General features: G+C 38.5%; 4 protein-coding genes across 8 annotated transcripts in view; 2 read left to right on the top strand and 2 right to left on the bottom strand.

The window, feature by feature from the left end:
* Nucleotides 1-294: 294 nt before the first annotated feature.
* On the bottom strand, nucleotides 295-4917 carry LOC143177802 (uncharacterized). 2 transcript variants are annotated; one of them, XM_076375993.1, is made up of 2 exons: nucleotides 4594-4917; nucleotides 295-4184 (listed from the first exon to the last, which is right to left on the bottom strand). In XM_076375993.1, the coding sequence occupies exon 2, from the start codon at nucleotides 4056-4058 to the stop codon at nucleotides 3009-3011; it is 1050 nt and encodes a 349-aa protein (XP_076232108.1). In that variant the 5' UTR covers nucleotides 4059-4184; nucleotides 4594-4917; the 3' UTR covers nucleotides 295-3008. The 2 variants fall into 2 exon arrangements, with proteins under 2 accessions (XP_076232108.1, XP_076232107.1); XM_076375992.1 differs by lacking the exon at nucleotides 4594-4917 and having other exon boundaries at nucleotides 295-4190.
* Nucleotides 4918-5318: 401 nt separating this feature from the next.
* Nucleotides 5319-8325, top strand: LOC143177805 (zinc finger protein 346). Of its 2 annotated transcripts, XM_076375996.1 has the most exons (6): nucleotides 5491-5786; nucleotides 5944-6143; nucleotides 6233-6371; nucleotides 6454-6483; nucleotides 7682-7821; nucleotides 7888-8325. In XM_076375996.1, exons 2-6 carry the CDS (start codon nucleotides 5958-5960, stop codon nucleotides 8053-8055), a joined length of 663 nt encoding a protein of 220 aa, XP_076232111.1. In that variant the 5' UTR covers nucleotides 5491-5786; nucleotides 5944-5957; the 3' UTR covers nucleotides 8056-8325. The 2 variants fall into 2 exon arrangements, with proteins under 2 accessions (XP_076232112.1, XP_076232111.1); XM_076375997.1 differs by lacking the exons at nucleotides 7682-7821; nucleotides 7888-8325 and adding an exon at nucleotides 5319-5414 and having other exon boundaries at nucleotides 6454-6680.
* Nucleotides 8326-8354: 29 nt separating this feature from the next.
* Nucleotides 8355-12498, bottom strand: LOC143177801 (dynein regulatory complex protein 1). 2 transcript variants are annotated; one of them, XM_076375990.1, is made up of 11 exons: nucleotides 12336-12498; nucleotides 11981-12089; nucleotides 11140-11490; nucleotides 10461-10858; nucleotides 10157-10373; nucleotides 9972-10098; nucleotides 9659-9873; nucleotides 9454-9599; nucleotides 9137-9366; nucleotides 8692-9077; nucleotides 8355-8626 (listed from the first exon to the last, which is right to left on the bottom strand). In XM_076375990.1, the coding sequence occupies exons 1-11, from the start codon at nucleotides 12467-12469 to the stop codon at nucleotides 8564-8566; spliced, it is 2376 nt and encodes a 791-aa protein (XP_076232105.1). In that variant the 5' UTR covers nucleotides 12470-12498; the 3' UTR covers nucleotides 8355-8563. The 2 variants fall into 2 exon arrangements, with proteins under 2 accessions (XP_076232105.1, XP_076232104.1); XM_076375989.1 differs by having other exon boundaries at nucleotides 8692-9080.
* A 4465-nt stretch (nucleotides 12499-16963) lies between these two features.
* The window catches only part of LOC143178131 (uncharacterized), a 125052-nt gene continuing 123808 nt past the window's right edge, over nucleotides 16964-18207 (top strand). For both annotated transcript variants that reach the window (XM_076376614.1, XM_076376615.1), the window contains exon 1: nucleotides 16964-17180. In XM_076376614.1, coding sequence (XP_076232729.1) covers nucleotides 17098-17180 — 83 coding nt within the window. In that variant the 5' untranslated portion in view covers nucleotides 16964-17097. The remainder of the gene's footprint in view (nucleotides 17181-18207) is intronic.

Raw genomic sequence — 18207 nt, forward strand, 5'->3', positions numbered from 1 at the left:
ATATGTAATATTGATCAGCTAAAATCAAATTTGTTTAACCCTTGCCAATTTACAAACTCCGCACTAAAATAAAAATTTTAACTTAAAAGCATACCCTGTGCTTCAAACCATTAAAACGGAATTATTTTGTTCGCTGAAACTTCTCTTTCTATTTAAAATAGTAGTTCGTTCAGAACTATTTTTAACTCCATATAGTGCTCAATATTTGAAATAATATTTACAATATTTCTTAAAATTTCACCCAGCTCTGAAGAGCGTTTCGCACCTCTGCGAAACAAAGACCAGAGGATCCCTCACTCCGCGACTCCTCCTCGCGAGTAGGAGCGTATGGCGCGTATTCAACGACCGTAACCGAAAAACAAACAAGGAAAAACCGACAAGGAGGAAAATAGAACGTTTCGTCCGCTTTCCGTGTTCGCGATCCTTCGCGAGTAAAATCAGTCTTGCCCGATGACTTCGCGTCTCGTTTAAATGAAAAGCCTCAGGCATACGCGCGCAAAGAATAATTGTTCTTCCCTTTTGTTCACCGTGAAGACCAAAAATCGATCGTCAAAACGAACCTACCAGTGCATGAAGGAAGTTCGAGGCACACTAGAGAGAATATTTTTCATTTTTCTGTACCTTTTTTCTTCTGCTTGAAATAAACGCGTTTACCTTCGCTTGATTTGAAAAACCCGCGCGCGCGAAATTCGAAACGACGCCCTATCTCGCATTTAGTATTCCCGATTTAAGCCGCGCGATTTCGATTTTTCTGGTTCCCGATTCATCAGCTAAACGTGTATTCGATATCGTACTGGATCGTGTACACAGAATTTCGATTGGTAAGCGAAAATTTGTTCTCGCGTTGAACTCGCGTGGTTGTCATGGTTTCCCCCGCTTGTGTCTAAGCTTTGTGGCGTTAGTGGTGAAAGATTAATAATAGTAATAATAATTAACCGTAATCATAATAGAGTCAGGACATTAATAATAAATCGCTAGAAACTAATCTCTAACAGTAGTCCAAAGAGAAAAAAGAAAAAATATCAACAGCCCTGCTATTACACTCCTAGTACTTAAAACTAATGAATCCTTTGCACATCCGCTCGTCGTGTTTTATGTTTTATAATACATCCGTATGTATATGTATACGTATATACAATATGTATTCTGTGTGTGTACAATACACTTCCGATATGTGAAAAGTAAGTACACCCATGGAACTGATTCAAAGCTGTACAAATAGTTCTACACGAAGGTAACAGAACACCGACACCGAAGCGTTTCCTATCTTCTGGACGCGGTGCGGGGAAATTAGGATCAAGGGTGGGGGAAGAACAAAGATAGGGGAAGGTGGAAGAAAGAATTAAGAGGAACGAGAGGGGTAAGAGAAAGAAAGAACAAACTTAAGATCGAAAGCTAACGAGAAACCATGACGAGTGGTGTCATGGGTCCTTACTGTTCCTGTCTCAGAAGATGTCACGCGGAACGACTTAGGGACAATGCATTCCATGGGACTTCTCGTGGGACACGAACAATACAAACACGCGCGCTATGCATCGTCGCTAAAACGAAGTAACATCTGCGTGTCTCTAATAATAATAATAGTAGTAGCAATAGTAGTAGTAGTAATAATAGCGAGAGTAATATATAGTTCGGGAAATATCGGTGGTGGTGGTTGTGGTGGTGGTAATGGTGGTGAGAGTATTAGTAAGAGTAATTGCTAGTAGTTGGTAGTAATAGTAGTAGTAGCAGCAGCATTAGTAATAATAATATCCTTGTCTCTGTTTTTTTTCTTTTTTTGTAAAAGTAATAGTAGGGTGTCTACCAAACACCTTCGGTAGAGACCAATGTCCGTTAAATTTCTGATAGCTACATCGCTCCGTGACATTGCTTTTTCCTTTTTTTCTTTTCTTTCTTACTTTTTTTTTTCCTCGTTTTGATATCATCAAAATAGTAAACCAATAGTTTTAAACGTTGTAGATAATAATTACTATCTATATCACAGATCCAAGTGACTAAACTCCTTTAAAAATATAATATAAATATGTTATGCGTAAATGGTTCTCGCGCATAATATATATACACACATAGATAGATATATATGTATATGTACTCGCAGATGTGATTGAAAAACAGGTAAATCAAAGAAGTGCGGAAACTTGGAAAACTCGTGTAGAAACGTTTACACGTTTGCTCTTCTTTAGTTTATGCTAACATCGATGTACCACGACAACGAGGATCGACAGAAGCGAGGAAAATCCAACGATCGAGGGATTAGCGTCGATCGCTGCTCGAGTACGTCCCTTCGAACGGTGCTATTTAATTCTCGTTAAAATACGTTCGTCAACGCAGAATCCATTAAATGGACCAAAAGTGGTGTATCGGTAAATACGTGCAAAACGGTAATCAATTTACAATTGACCCACTCTTTTTTCCTCCGTTTCTTTTTTTAAAAAAATCGAAATAAGATCGGTGCGTAAAAATTGTTTAACGTTACTCGTTCACGATTGAGTAGAAGCATCCGCATCGTGATCCAGAAAGCAGATGCTTATTTAGGCACTTTGTTTAACCAGCACCATTAAATGACACGCGATCGAAGAGACCGCGTGAAAGCGTCTAGCTTCGCGCGGATCGTCACTCTGTTCGTGGTAGAAATCGTTATTGCTGGCATAAACTGGCATTCAGTTGTTGCGTTGAATGTATTCGGGGTACGAGATCGGTGAACTCGTGTTCGAGTACTGAGCGTACAGATAGAGCGCAGGGTGAAGCCCTGGCGGAGGAATACCGCGATGCAGTTGATGATGCGACTCTGATGAATCTATGGGGGATGACATTTGCGGATAGATTTGGGGGCTCAGGCTATCCAGAGAGCTGGACGAGCCTGTTGTTTGGTAGACACTCTGCGGTATGGTGTGCTCGTGAGACACAGGTGAATTAAGTGTGAATGGTGAAGACGCCGAGGTGGGACATACTACTTGCTGTGGTGACTGGTGTTGCGGTAGGGACTCAGACACGCTGCCATCTAAACACTAGTTGGTGGTCTGCGGATGTAGCAGCGGTAGAGGAAGTTGAAGATTGTTCTGTTTGGCTAAACTTGCTATCTCGGCGGCGATGCCTCCTTTAGAACCTGTTAAACCATCCAACGAAGACGGTCCTTCGCTGTAGCGTAAATCACAGACTGGACTCTCGAAATCTGTGCCCGGTGTGCCACCACCAGTGCTCTGAGGTGTTGGTGGATTGTGATTTGTATTGCTTTGATTCATATCACGGTGTACTCGATTCTGATGCCGTATTAGGTAACTGTCACGTACAAACGTACGTCCACATATGTTGCACTCATATGTGGTACTTGCAGTATGAGTACGGATGTGAACTGCGAATTGACTCTTGGATGTAAATGTGAGAGAACATCTGTCGCAGACTAAAGGCTTCTCTGCAACATGGCTCCAACGGTGCGCAGTCACATAGCTCTTCACTGCGAAACGTTTTTGACAAATGTCGCAGGCATATGGTCTCTCTCCTGTATGCACTCGCTTGTGAGTATTAAGACTACTCTTCTGAGTAAACCTCTTCAAACACAGCTCACACTGGAAAGGTCGTTCTCCCGTATGCGTCCTCATGTGCACTTCTAAGTATGGCTTACGGCAAAAACTTGCTTCACATACCGTACAGTGATATGGTTTGTTACCCGAGTGAAGTTTCATATGTACATAGTACGACGAAGCAGAAGATAGCACCTTTCCGCATACCTTACAGGGCTGTGGCCTTGACCGTGAACCCTCTTTAACAGTTTGCTGTCCAGTTGACTGACGACTCGGAGCTTCTTGTTGCACATTTTGACCCTGTTGTTGACCCTGCTGTGTCTGCTGCTGGCTCTGCTGAGCTTGTTGCTGACTCTGCTGCTGGCTTAACTGTATCGTCGTTTGTTGCTGAGGTTGTAAATGACCCTCCTGCTGGGATAGATCTTCACGGTCGTCGGACAGATTCACCATAGAATTTGAACCATCCGAACGACTCGAGGCAACAGAATAGAAGCCCATAGGCTCGCTCTTGATCTGTTGCTCGAACATTGATGTCATTATATCAGTCTCTTGTGGCTGAGCCAGCTGTTCCTGTTGCAGCTCCTGCTGCTGTGCTGCTTCTTGATGGGGGAGCAGAGTCAGGTTGCGCTTGACAAGCTGCTCATATCCTGCGTACCAATCCACCTGCATGACAGGGAACCTCTATCAATCGCCATTTACGACTGCGGTTCAGGCGCAAAAATTCACGACGACGTAGCCACGACTCTTAATTCCGGTACCATGCATGCTCCGCTCATACGTACGCGTGTCAGGTTAGACCAATCGCTTTGACATTTATCTTTGACAAGTGACAGAAGCTAGCTGGACGATCAGCTGATTGCATAACTTTTACGCGAACCGCTCGAAGACGGCGTGATGCCGTCGTCAACAGAACGTAGCCCAGCGGTGAGCGACACGGTCGACTCTATTTTTAAAGGAGCGACGGGAGAAACGGCGGAATATTTCGACTGCGAAACCGGATTCCTCGTAAACGCTTCGCAAGTGGGGGTCGGTTTTGCTGATAGCCGAGGAGGAAAGCATCGTTTCTACGAACCTTTGCTAAATGTAGTGGTCTGTACTAGGGTCGAAAAACGTCACGCCTCATCGAGCGCACGCCTCCCGTTCTCGAGCGGCTTCACGGACAATCGCGAAACATTTCTACGGCCAAATTGTTTTTCTCCGACACAAAATATAAGATGGCTGCTACTATATTTCACGACCGTCACCTATATGCACTGGCACAACATACGCGCCTAAGTACCGACCGACGATATTCACCGACCCTTCTAATTGGCTGTTCTTCTTAAGCCGCGAATATTACGCTCTACTACGACCGACATATCGCACTTCGAAAACCGCTGATTGGATCAATCCCTCGCAAAGCTTCATTCACCTGTACGATTTTATGCATATTTAATGGACAAACATTTTCGATGTGAATAATTCGCAACCTCCTGTGAGAGACGCTATATAGCATTCGATATGAGTAATTCTTATTTCCATATGATATCAAGTTTTTCTATTTCCCTAAATGAGTGTTTATTAAACTATCGTTAGTCTGTCTTTTCTATTTTGTCTTCTCTGTATAACGAATTTATATTTTCCTCGTGTGGGTTTAATGTTAAAATCTTAAAGGAATTCAATAACAGGAAAGAATAACATTTTGAAATATATATATGTATACACGCGTAACAAGTGATATAGATAATACGTTTAAAATAGAGAAGCTAAATGTCTAGTAGGCGAAACGCTTATGAATGATATTCGATAAAGAGACGTATAATTTATAAGTTCTATGAAATATAGATTTACAGTACCATTTGTATGTATTTTTCTCGTAGTTCCATCGTGAATTTATCAATGGAAACTTGTTAGGTATTTTTCGCGAGTATACGTGTCCTATAATAACAATTTCAAATTCCTTTGAAATTAATTGTGCGCAATAATTCAGATCGCGATGTAATTACTGAACGCACCTTGAACGACGACACGCTAGGAACTCCCAGAGCCTATCAAACGCGGTATTGAATCGGAACGCTTCGAAATAATGTTCCTAAGAAAAGCAGGCAACCAACTCGAAAATTTATACGTCTTACATTCTGAGAGATAAGTTGTGTGATAAGCTGGGTTTCATTTACAAACACTACTATCCGCTAAATAACTTTGAGAGTTCATTGAAGGAGGAAGAACTTACTACGCGATTATAAACATTGTTGAGTTTAGTCTTGGCCATATTCGACATCACAGGTAGATATGCTTCATTCAAAACGATATTTTGAATTAAATCACTGTCTATATGATAACAGAATCTAATGTATTATTTTATCATCTATTTATACACGATATGAATAATGAAATATATAGTAAAGATACATGTATTAAATATTAATTTTATGTGTAATAGTTTTAGTTTCAATAATGGCTGTATCAGAAGGTGTGATGAATCCAGGCCTTAATGACCCAGTAACTAAAGCAGTAGTGGATAATATAATGGGTAATTTACCCACAAAGAAACCTCTTGTTCGCTGTGATGATTGTGATCTCTCATTTACAAGTCAGACAGTATTAGATACGCATTTGCAAGGTGCTCGTCATGCTAAACAGGTTTGTAGAAGGAAAGTAACAAAGAAAGAAAATAATTGTCCACAAATTTAATAACAGATTAGGTATATAGAAATGTACACATTTTATAGATCAGATCTAAAAATATAATGGCATCGTTAGAAGAAACAAAAGTAGCATTTACAAAGGATGAGGAAACGAATGGGTTAAAATGCAATGTATGTAATGTGTGTTTAAATTCAATACAACAGCTTCAGACACACTTAAATGGTATTTTGTGAACCTATCAGAAAAGAACTTATTTAGATTTATACATTTAATGGTTACTTTAAAACATTATTCTTTGCTACAGGGAGTCGGCATAAAAAGAAAGCAATGAGAGGTAATAAATCCTATATGGTACGGAAATCGCTAACGTATGGATTTAGATGTAGTCGCACTATGTGTATGGATAAAATAATAGAGAAAAATGTTGTTGCGCTAATTTACTGCCTAATTTTGTTCACATTTGCATGCCTAACGCTATCGCTCACTTTTGCTTTTCAAACATTTCTGTAAAATAGCATAATATTAACTGCTTGCTGCTTGAATAGCTTTAACAATAGCTACTAAAATGTTAAGTGATATTTTTTGTAATTGTTATAATTTATACTTCAGTATTTATTATTTATTTATTATTAATTATTTATTTTGTAATGTTTATTATTTATTTCTGTGAGACTGAAATTGTATATTTATAATTTATTTGTGAACATATTGCCAAAAAAGCAACTTGATCGTGATTTATAAAGTCACACATTATATTCAATAAAATTTATACTGTTCACAAAATACTTTGACTCCTTTTGTGGTTCACTGGATTCCCTTAACAAACATAAATAATATTCTATTTGTTTGCTTTTTTTATAACTCGAATGTATTTGAACACTTACACATGTCTTTATGAATGAATGATAGAGTGACACATTCTCAGTAACACCTCGTATAATTAAAGCCACTTAATTTTTCTAATCTTATTTGTTCTATAATTACACTTATGTTCTTAAGCAATAGAAATAGGTACACAAATTCATTTTATGTTTTTAATATTACATTTTAATTATTCAGTTTAAAACCAGTAAAATGAATTGTTTATATAGACCTTAACATATTGGCCATTTGAAATAAAGTAATCTTTTAGTTTTAAAAAGTAAGAAACCCAATTTCATAAGCATTTTCAAATATTATTTTCTTCTGTATTGATGCATCAAATAAAAAAAGCAAAATATAGTTCCATATGTCTGTTGAGAATTTTCAGCTATTAAACAAAAGAAACAGTAGCTTTTATCATTGTTTCTTGGTACCCAAGTGATTAAACAAGACAAATTTTTTTATATTTTATTTAAAACAATAGACGGCTTGTACATGTATCTATACATACACAAGTACAATCTTTTAATGATACCTTTTGTTACAACTGTTTATATTAATGGTTGCTTTTTCCATAGCATGAATGTAGTGTTCAAGCTGATTTATTATCACACCTAACCGCTGCAGCGGTTGTGATACATAGATAGTGTTGATCGCACATTGATGCTTAGGTGGGTGGGGTGGCAAAGAAGTTGGCAATTCCGCGGCATCGACCCCCACGAATGTCCAGGAGAACTCTGGATCTAAAGGTGTATCACTTTCGTGCACTATGTGCAACAAAATCTTTAATTCTCCAGCACAATATAATGTGGTACGTAAACAGAAGGAAGTAAATTTTTAATAATTATTTAATAACATAATCTCTGTTGCATTGCAGCACATAACATCAAAGAAACATACTAGTAAATTAAAACAAGCGAAAATTCAGAAAAAGAAAAGGTTCTTTCCATATTGGAAAAAACCCAAACCTGGTGTAAATCCTAAGAATCTTGTACAGTCATTATCAAATACCTTCGTACCAGGAGGTTTCACAAATCAAACATAGAGAAAATGGTGATAAAATCGATATATCTATTTTATAATTCGAATCGAAAATTGTATATTCAAACATAATTTGAAAATCGTATTATTTTTCATCAAAGCGATTTTATATTTTAACTAAATACTGAGCTATTGCTCTATAAGTACAACTGTCATGTGCACTTGAGTTCATAAACGTTATTGTTTACAGTATTAGATTTTATACCTCCCTCTTTGCACTATTTCTTTTTAATATAGTATAGCTAGGTATATAAAACAAAACTGAATGGAATCTGTATTATGTATATTACAATTGATATACTTTTTTATTAAATATATTTAATGGTGAAAATGATTATACAAACCATGGTTTATGTTTTAGCGAAACATGTTTTCTAATAAACAGTATACACGTATTATTGAATGAAATAGTGCAAGAAAGTACTGATATATTGTATGAGTGTATATACGTCTATTTAAAAATTGATTGTAAAATATATAATGTTGTGAATAATACCTAATGACATAATTCCTTAGTTTTGCAATATACTTTGAACAAGATTCGCTTCTTCGTCCGTTAACTCCATCTCTTGAGGCTGAAAATTGAGCACTGTGTCATACAATTTACTTATTAATTAATTTATTCAGTAATTAAGGATACCTCTTCTGAATAATTTCTTAATAAACGACGTAATTCTGCATTTTGTTTTCGCAAAGATTCGGTCTCAGAATTTAATTGATGTCTCTCTTTCAATACATCGTGATATTTCTTAAGTCCAACCAGTAAATGGTCCCATAATGTTTCTTTGTCTTTTGAAAAGATATTTCGATATTTTTCCCAAAATGTTATCATATCCTGCTCCGTTATATTTCGTGAGACTGTACTCTTTTCTGTTAAAACTCTTGTACCGACAGTCGAAGGGGTTTTCTCTCTTTTAACAAATTGATATCTTTCTACAAATTCTTTTAAAGCATTTGCAACAAATTCGGTTTCAATTACCAGTAAGTGACCTTTATCACACGTTAATAGTCTTTTTGGTTCTCCCTCTACTGTAATAATAAGATAATATAAAACAAAAAAAAACAAGCTAACTTTTACTTCATACCATCAGTAATTTCAACAATGCCCTCTTGGACACAGGTTGTTGCAATCTGCATCTCTGCAGACGGTGATTCACTTAAAGAAGCTTCTTCTGAACAAGCTGCTTCTTCCTCTTCGTCACCAACATTATCGTCATTAAATTTTTCACAGCAAAATGCTTCTTCCATAGCTGAAATTAATTTAGCTTCCTCTGTATTGAAATCATCGCTCCCGCAAACTTCAGGTAAATCGGTTCTACAATTTCACGTTCAGCATGTAGAATTCTCAAATATTATTTTTAAGCATGCATAGATCTTCAATAAAAAATATTTTCTCACGTACATAGAAGAACTTTCAGTAGTTTCACTGGTTTGTCCACAAACACTTGGCGTGCTCACAGTTTTGACAGTACATGTAGGACAATGTGCATAGGGTAAAAAGAAATTCAACAAAAACTGAAATTCCGTTTCAGATGTAATTTTTATTGCCTGAAAATTCAGTTGTGTTTGTAATTCGTGCATAATGACGCTCATTGATTGTCAATTACCTCAAATACTTTGTCCAAACGAATTAATAGATTGTCATCTTCTGTATATGTAGAAAGTAGTTCCTTCAAAGTATTTTCAATGAAATAGTCACAATGATCGGAAAGTAGCTTAGCGATATGATTCAACAGTCGTCGTTCTAAATTTATGTCTTCCAAAGTTGTTGCTGGCTTGTAAGACTTAGAAATCATTTTTCTCCTTTTCTCTTCTTCCTTCTCTTGAAGTGTGAGTAAATTATATACGTGCTCATAAATTACAATTAATTATATCACATATTTACAATGTCGTGAGTTAATATTCATAATATAGTCTTACTCTGTTTGAAAGTGCACAATGCACCACAATAAGATGGCAAATCTTCTTTTTTTAATAATTTTTCTGTTGGTGGTTGCCATTCCACACCTAACAACTGTTCGTGTATAATTCTATCTGCCGCTAAAATCTAAAATATACATATTAACAAAATCAGTACTTAATAAAAATCTCATTTTTGTCCGTACCTTGTCAACTAATTTGTTTGCAGTTTCGATATTCATGTCCCAAATTTGCATATATTTCCTGTCATTAATGTTTGCTAGATGATTAGACTTATCTTCCAAGTCTAGTATGGCTTTGTGAGTCTTTAAAATTTGATTTGTGACCTTTTGAATTTCCTGTTTCGTAGATTCTTGTAAATCCGAGTAGGTCTTCTTTAAATCATTAACAACATCCTGCAGCCTGAAAGATGGGTGCCAAATTAAAATCAAGGTACCAAACGAGCTCTTTTCGGATGATAGAAATAAATATTATAATATCGCTATCGACTTATTTATTCTCCTCTTCTGCTGATTTTTCACGATAAGATTTTCTTCTTCTCTGCGCTTCAACACAGCATAATTGTAATCCAACTTTTCGACGTTCATCAGACATAGAACCTTCATGCTTTGCACCTCCTGCTGGAGTTGCTCTATTTCCAACTCTAAAGTGATCTTCTGTTCTCTAAATTTTTCTTGATGTTCTATCATTGCCTTTTTCATTTCTATTTCGTACTCTTGCATGATCTCTTTTCTCTTCTCTCTTCCTTCAAGAGTGTCGTCCTTCACCATATTAAACAACGCTTCCCATCTTTCCATGGAATTTGTTAGAAGTAGCTTTCGCTCAGATTCGATGACAGTTTCGATTAATTCTAATTCGTGTCGATAAGCTTTGGTCATTGACCGCACCTTCAAAAAAAATTGATCAATTCAACTTTTAGTAATTATTGATCATTGAAACGATTAAAAGTGTTCAATTTACTCGTAAAAAAATATACATAAATTAGAGTTTCTTCCATCACAGATCTGTATTTAATAAGGTGAAGGAAAATTTGATTTAGTTGTTTTGAAAAATATATTTAGGGAGGAATATATTATAAAAGAAGAAAATATCCTCTTCAATCGGTAAAAAATTTTGAATTTTAATAGGCTAATCTTTAAAAATTAGCTTTTTTTTATATAACACTAACTTGGTTTTCCATTCTTTCAATAATCAAATCGATATCTTCGTTCTGTTTCTTCATATCTTCGGCGAATTGCAGATCAGCATTCTCTAATGCTAGTTTTAGTTCTGCAATCAAGGCGTCTTTTTTCTCCAAAATTTCGAGGCACTCAGCATTTTGAGCATCCAATCGATTATGAATGTCCAGTGGATCTTTGGAGGCGAGGATACTTGGCCATTTTTCAGTAATCTCTTGGTATTTTTCCATGCATTTCTCATCTTCTTCTTCAAGTATCTGTAGCAATCTTTCTCGTGTTTCTTGCACTTCCTTTCGCCTCTGCAGTTCTCTTGCATCGTTCGCGATTCTTACACCAGTAATCTGTGAATACGTCAAATTATTTTTTTTTTATAACGCAGGGAATAATGAAATCACAAATATAATTGCTATTGTGAATGTTGAAGTTTCTGTATTTATCATGGTTTGTATAAATAAACAGATAGAAACAAAAAATTATATTTTTTCGGTACATTAAATGATATAATAATTATTAAATTAATAGTTCTGGAAAAATGATTTTAATTTTTCTTCGAGTTATAGGAGTCACTGTGACCTCATAATTTTAACATTAACATTAATATTAGAAATTTGAAGATTATATTAAATATTTTATTCATTTCTCATTTAGAATAGTTTCCAAATAGTCAGCACATTTTATGAAATAATATTCTGATTTAGCTATTATTTGATACAATTTATTTTGATAAAACAATAAATAGAATATAAAATCTTAAATATGGAAACAGTAGTTAGTTTATCAAAATGACAATTAACTTTTTAGTGACGAGTCGTTGAAGACATTGAAACGCACCACTTCGTCTCCTTCTGCAGACAATTTTTCTAAAGCGTCTATACTATCAAGTATTTGTTGCTCAGTGAGAGATATTTCTTCGACTTGCTCATCTTCGGTTTTCGCCTGCCTAAAAGCAAAATACTTTTAATTATACCGAAGATTATATTTGAAGATATTTATAACAATTAAAGATATGATAAAAAAATTTCAAAGAAAAACGAAATTTAGATCGTAAATGGTAAGAAATTAATCGATTCAAAATTAATCTCATTTTTTTGAAAGAGCACTTATATCATGCAATGATTTCTATTATCCAGATATATTACAGACACTATTTTAACATTCAAAAATAATTTGAACAATTCATAATTACCGAATTTGTGCTTCTAATCGTTTTTTAATACGAAGTCTTCGAGCTAGTTTTCTCTCAGTTGGATCAGCTGATAAAACAGATGGCTCGTCCTCGTCAGTTGAAACGTCCGAATATCTTTCGAATATCGTTGTCATGATTTTCAAATTTTTGTTTTTAATTCAATCAAATGCACGTTGATATCATTTAAAAAAAGAATTGATTAAAATATAGTTTCCTATATAATTCAGTTTCACGTGTGCGTTCCTTCAAATATTAAAATATTATAAAAAGGGTTATACACTACTGTCACACGAGTACTGATAACGAAGGAACAAGTGCATATATTCTGATTTGAGAAATAAAACAACTTTGTTTGTTCAATACGAAGATGTTGTTTGTGTTTACTGTCGTTGGTAACTGATAAATCATTAGTATTTACTTCCTACAGATGGCGCTGGGTGCTAGCCAAACATTCATTATTACGATTTATATTAACTAAAAGCTGTTGCCACTTACACAAAAAAACAACATGTTCAAAATCTTGCATTTTTTAAATAAAAATATTTTGTACAATTTGAGAAAAACTTATCTAAAATTTAGTAAAGATTAAACAATAGCAAATAATCTAGCACAATTGTTTTTTAAATTATGTAAAGTACTAATAAGTTAATATTCACAATTAGTATTGTATAGATACTTTCGATTATCATTCTAATTTCATGTTCCTGTTAGTATCTTAGTCTTCTTTTTAAATCTCGACACAAGAAGGAAACTCCTTTGTTTGAAATTTGTGTTCCCTATTTATTACAAGGAAAGAAGATATAAAATGCTTGTAAATATAGTCTTTTAATCTACAATAAGTTTGATGTCACGTGCTGGTAATCTTTAGGCAAATAACGAACAGTAAATGATTCAATGACAAACGAAGGAGAAACGTTGTACGATAAGTAGCAAATTACCGTAATAGATCATTTTTAAGATAAATCTAGGAGGTCTATCAATTATGAACTAAAAATATGTCAATTTTATCTATCAATTGCAAATTATACACATATACAGTATTTATGAATGTATTGTACATATACATGTACGTACGTAATATCTATACTGTGAACATTAAAATTCTAACTTATTGTCACATTGCTGTGCTTAGGACACAGAAAATTACAATTACAGAAAGTTTCATGATATCATTCATAAATGAATCAACAAAATATGTAGCTTTCAAGGTCTTTTGAATTCTCTTATTGCTTTAAATGCAGGAAAAATATATAAAGTATCGAAAATTGTATACTTAATGCTAAGTGAACAGTTTATAAATATTTGTTTATTAAAAAACGGAATAGACTATTAAGAATTTTAAGATCCTCAACGAAAACATTTCAAATAAATCTAATAGTATTGAACACACGCCACAGACGCTAGATTCAACAAACAAAGCCTTGCAAGAACTAATAACGACTACACTGAAACGTTCAATATTTGAAGCTCAGTTGGGAATTGATTTTTAGACGTATTTCATACTAAATATCACAAATAATTTATTTAGCAGTAAATACGACTGAAATTCAATGGAAGCATCTTCGTACATGGTCGCTGCATGTTAGGAAGTGTCTATAAATCACGAGCACAGAACACGCAATAGGCGTTTCTCGTTCGAAACGTTCTTAGCAGCACGAAACAGGAACTGCCTTCGTTTTCGGCCGAGGCGATTCGAATACGACAGAAATCGCTTTCTCCTAAGCGTCGATGACGTACTCCCAACCGACAAACGGACGTTCTCCGTATTGTCACCGATAGAGTTCATTCCGTATGAGCAAACTGTCGTCGACCATCAAAAGAACCTACGCCACGAAAGGCTAAACGAACAGTGGATCTTGCGAAGTCGCAGCTACTACATCGACGCCATGAATCTACAACTTCGACGCGATTTTAGCGGAAACAAGATGGAGCACGGCTCAGGCTCGGCTGAACGCGTCCTGGCGCCCCATCTAATACAGAAAATCATTATGCGTTCATTCTAGGTTAATATCAAGTATTTTCACAATATTCGCGAACTGAGTACATGAAAAGATATGTACGATTCGATGCAGTTAAATACTGACTGAAATACTGCGTAAAACAGGACCTTTAGTACCTGCTACTCCAGAATGATTACGAAACGAACTTAAATTTCATTCATGCTTCCCAAGCGTATTATTCTTCCGCTTAATATCAGAAGCTACACATTCTCGATACCTGTTCTCGCGACTTCATACATAACACAATATTTATTTTTCCGTCTACGCATAGTATTCCTAAATTCCTCAGAACCACAGAAACCTGCCGCCACATAACAACAAAGCCTCCGTGCGCGTAAGATCCCCACAGCAGAAGAGAGCTAGTACCCGAAGAAAACAAAACACAACCGAATCGACCATTATTCCACGCTCCTCCGATCGGCGCTATTTACACACAAAGCGATCGCCCCTAGATCTTCCATCTCCGCGTCCAGTATCGACCGGACGCGTTTGTTTGATCGTTACTTCCTGGATTAGGGCGGTAGGCAGGTCGCGAAGTCGCGCACTTTTATTTTTCGCAATAATCCGATTTTCCGTCTTTATTTCTCGGTAGAAAGTACCGATGCCCCGGGTAATTGGCTGCCCCTAAACCGGCCCTGGAGCGAGCTGGCCTGGAGAGAGACAGAGGGAAGATGGCGGTCGAGAGGCGACGGCGGCGTCGCCGCGAGGGTGGGGGAACGTCGACGATGAGGCGACAGGGGGGCAGGAAGAGAGGAGAGGAGAAAAGAGGATGAGTGTTCGGGGTTGCGGGGCGATTCGTTAAGAGGGGCGGAACGTAGGGGAGGAAAGGAAGAGACGGGAAGAGTCGAGAGGAGAGGCAGGCGTGGAGAGAGACAGAATCGACTGGAAACAGAGGGGGTCAGCGAGGTAGGGGGCTTCGGGTTAGCTCGTTCGACCCGTTATCCCTTCTCTCCCGGAGTCCCCCGAGTTCTCCCTACCTGTCCTTGCTTCGATTCGAACGAGTTCCTCCACGCTCTCCCCCTTCCCGCTCCCTCTTCGGGGACGTGCACGAAAAGTCCCCCCTTCTCCTCGATCACCCTCTCTCCCTCTCTTTCTCTTTCTCTCTCTCTCTCACACCCTTCGTTCCCCCCTCAGCGGGCACACTTTACCGGCTGGCGGGCGACGATCGCGATTGCGAGCCGCCGCCGCCGCTTTTCGAGGTAGACTCGTTTCGCTCCCCTACTCGACGCTCCCCACCACTCTCAGCGACGGCGGTGCTAGCCAGCGAGCCGTACTACGCTCCCGCCACGGTGACGTCACTCCGAGTAGTGTAGTGCAGTGAGAAGGAGCCGAAGCCAGCTCCATCCGCGTTACATGGCCCGAGTGAACGAAGAAGCGAGTGCGTACAAGGCGTTCCATACACAAGGGCGCGCGTCGTAGGCGATCGAGTCGGCGACAACGCAGGCCTTCGAATCTGATCGCGGTTTGTCGGTTCGAAACGAGGGGAAGTCGCTCGATCGCGGTACGACAAGGGGGCACCAGAAGGGAGAGAGTGGCCCGCGGCTCGCTTTCACCGAAACCCGCGTTACACGGTACACGGGAGGAGAAGGAAAAAAGAAAGAAAACAAGTGATATGTGAAAAAGGAGTAAGCAACTACGTCCAAGTGAGGAAGATTCAGTGGGTTTTTCGTTCTCGTTTTTCGTTCCTCTTTATTTTTCGGTTGGTGGTTCGCGCCGTGACGAAGAGGCTGACCGAGAGCAACGGTTTCTGCCCCCCGTGTAGATTGTTCTTGAAGTGGGGCTCCGTCGTGAAGGCTTCTCTCGAGCCGTACCGTGTGACACCCGAGTTCACCGCGAGTGTGATACGCGATGCACGGCGAATACGCGCTGGGATGCATCGGCTGTGCCCGGTGTGGTTGGTGTGACGTGTGATTAAGCCGCCTCCTCATACGCGATTCAGTGGTGTACGATGTGGTGGTGTTCGACGACGTTCCTGATCCTTGCAGCCGTCGTCAGTGGTGTACGCTATCGAGGCTCCTCCTTCTCGTCCGAGGCGTGCGTCGCGACGCAAAAATTTGATCGCGAGAGCTCCGTAGCCACCCTCTACTGTCCGCCGATCGCTCCGCGGCGCTGCCCCGACGACAGCACTCCTGCCTGGGGTCACTACCTTCCGGCTAGTGACTAGTGAATAAGAAATCCCGAAAGTCTCTTCTGTTCTTCTTTTCTTTTTCCTTTCCCTCAGTGATTTCGAAGTATTTAGAGATAAAGGGAGGATAAAGGGAGGAATACAAAGTACACCGAGAGTGCCGAGGTGAGAGGATAGCTCGAAAAGCAGCCTCCTCTTTCTTCTACGGTCCCGTGGAGTACCACACGGTACGGTAACGGTTTCGTTCCTCCGCGTCTCTTCGCCGCGTGTGTGCGTCGCTCGGCCGCGATCGACGCGAGCTATTTTCTCGAGCCCCTCGGATCGGTGATCAGGGGGAGATCGAGGAGCTGTGTCGTTCTATCGGCGTGCCGCCACCGGGGATCCCATTGATTTCACGCGAAACAAGGGAAAAGCGATCGTCGGTGGGAACGAGAGGGATAGATCGTCGGTTCGTGAAGGGGGAAGGAGAAGAGTGGCTTCCTTTGGCCGCGCGCGCGAGACCCGCTGGCGGTATTGGATATATCGGTGGTGTGGTGAGAGTGCCGTGATTAGCGTCGGGCGAAGTTGTGTGTCGTTGTACAGTGTGCCGCCAAACGATACCACAACATCCGATCCCAAATGAAGAGTTCGGAGCAAAATGGTTAGAGAGACACGTCACCTGTGGGTTGGAAATCTGCCGGAAAACATCCGAGAGGATCGCATACGAGAGCATTTCAAACGGTAAGTTACCTTTTCAGGCACAACCCGACGTTGCGCGCCTTCTAACAAAAGGCTCTCTGCCGTCTTACGTAACTACGCTCGCGTGGCGTCTGTGTGCGTGAGATGGGTACGGTTTTAAGGTGTACCGGGGAATTGCTTCGTCGGTTTCTTTCGAATTTCGCGAGGTTGCGTGCGTGAACGTTCGTTCGGCTCCAGGGGAGAATTTGGAAAGGGGTTTCAGGAATTCTCGTCGAGGATTTCGTGGCAGTTTTATCGGTTTTAAGAGAAACGCAGGTTTTTATTGTGCTCTGTTGCGTCAAGGATTCTGAGACGCGTGAAAGAAGATATTAAGGGTACCCGTGGTGACCAACTATGGAGAATGGTAGTAATTGCAGGAAAATGAGAAATTGAATTTTTTACTGTTTTTGGATAGTTTTGAACGTTTTGTGTCTTTTAGTATTAAATAGCAGTCAAATATTTTTAGTGTATACTGCTTTTCTTCATAGCTGAGTAATATGTGTGCCTTTTGGTTAATAATTTTTCACATATTTATTTGAATATTAGTAAGAAATATCGAGAGTCACTGAGTACTAGTGACTTAGAGCGTGGGTATAATTGAATTAGATAAAAATATTTTATTTTTCGTTATGTCTATACAGATTTGTGAAAAATTGTTCGTCGAACGTACATCTTATGCATTTCGTTGCACATATTTGAAAAGTTATAGGAAATATATACTCACATTGAAGAAAGAATGGTCACTGTCACAAAATATTTAAATTCTTTTTTTCTTTCTTTAGGTTAAATAACGTTTATAGTAGTAGTTTCTTTGTGTTTAAATATTTAAAGGAATATTCGTGTACATCCACTTAAATCGAGATATGGTGTACACATATACGTATATGCGGGGGTGTTTTTGAACTATAGGTACAGATTTAACTGGTTGATAAAACTCGTTAAAAAGGCAAACAAAATCGCAATGTTTAGAGTCACTTGACCCGTATACAAGCCAGGAGTGTGCGTGAGAATCGGAAGTTCAGTTATTGTA

Source organism: Calliopsis andreniformis, chromosome 4, assembly GCF_051401765.1.
Source record: "Calliopsis andreniformis isolate RMS-2024a chromosome 4, iyCalAndr_principal, whole genome shotgun sequence".
Lineage (NCBI taxonomy): Eukaryota > Metazoa > Arthropoda > Insecta > Hymenoptera > Andrenidae > Calliopsis > Calliopsis andreniformis.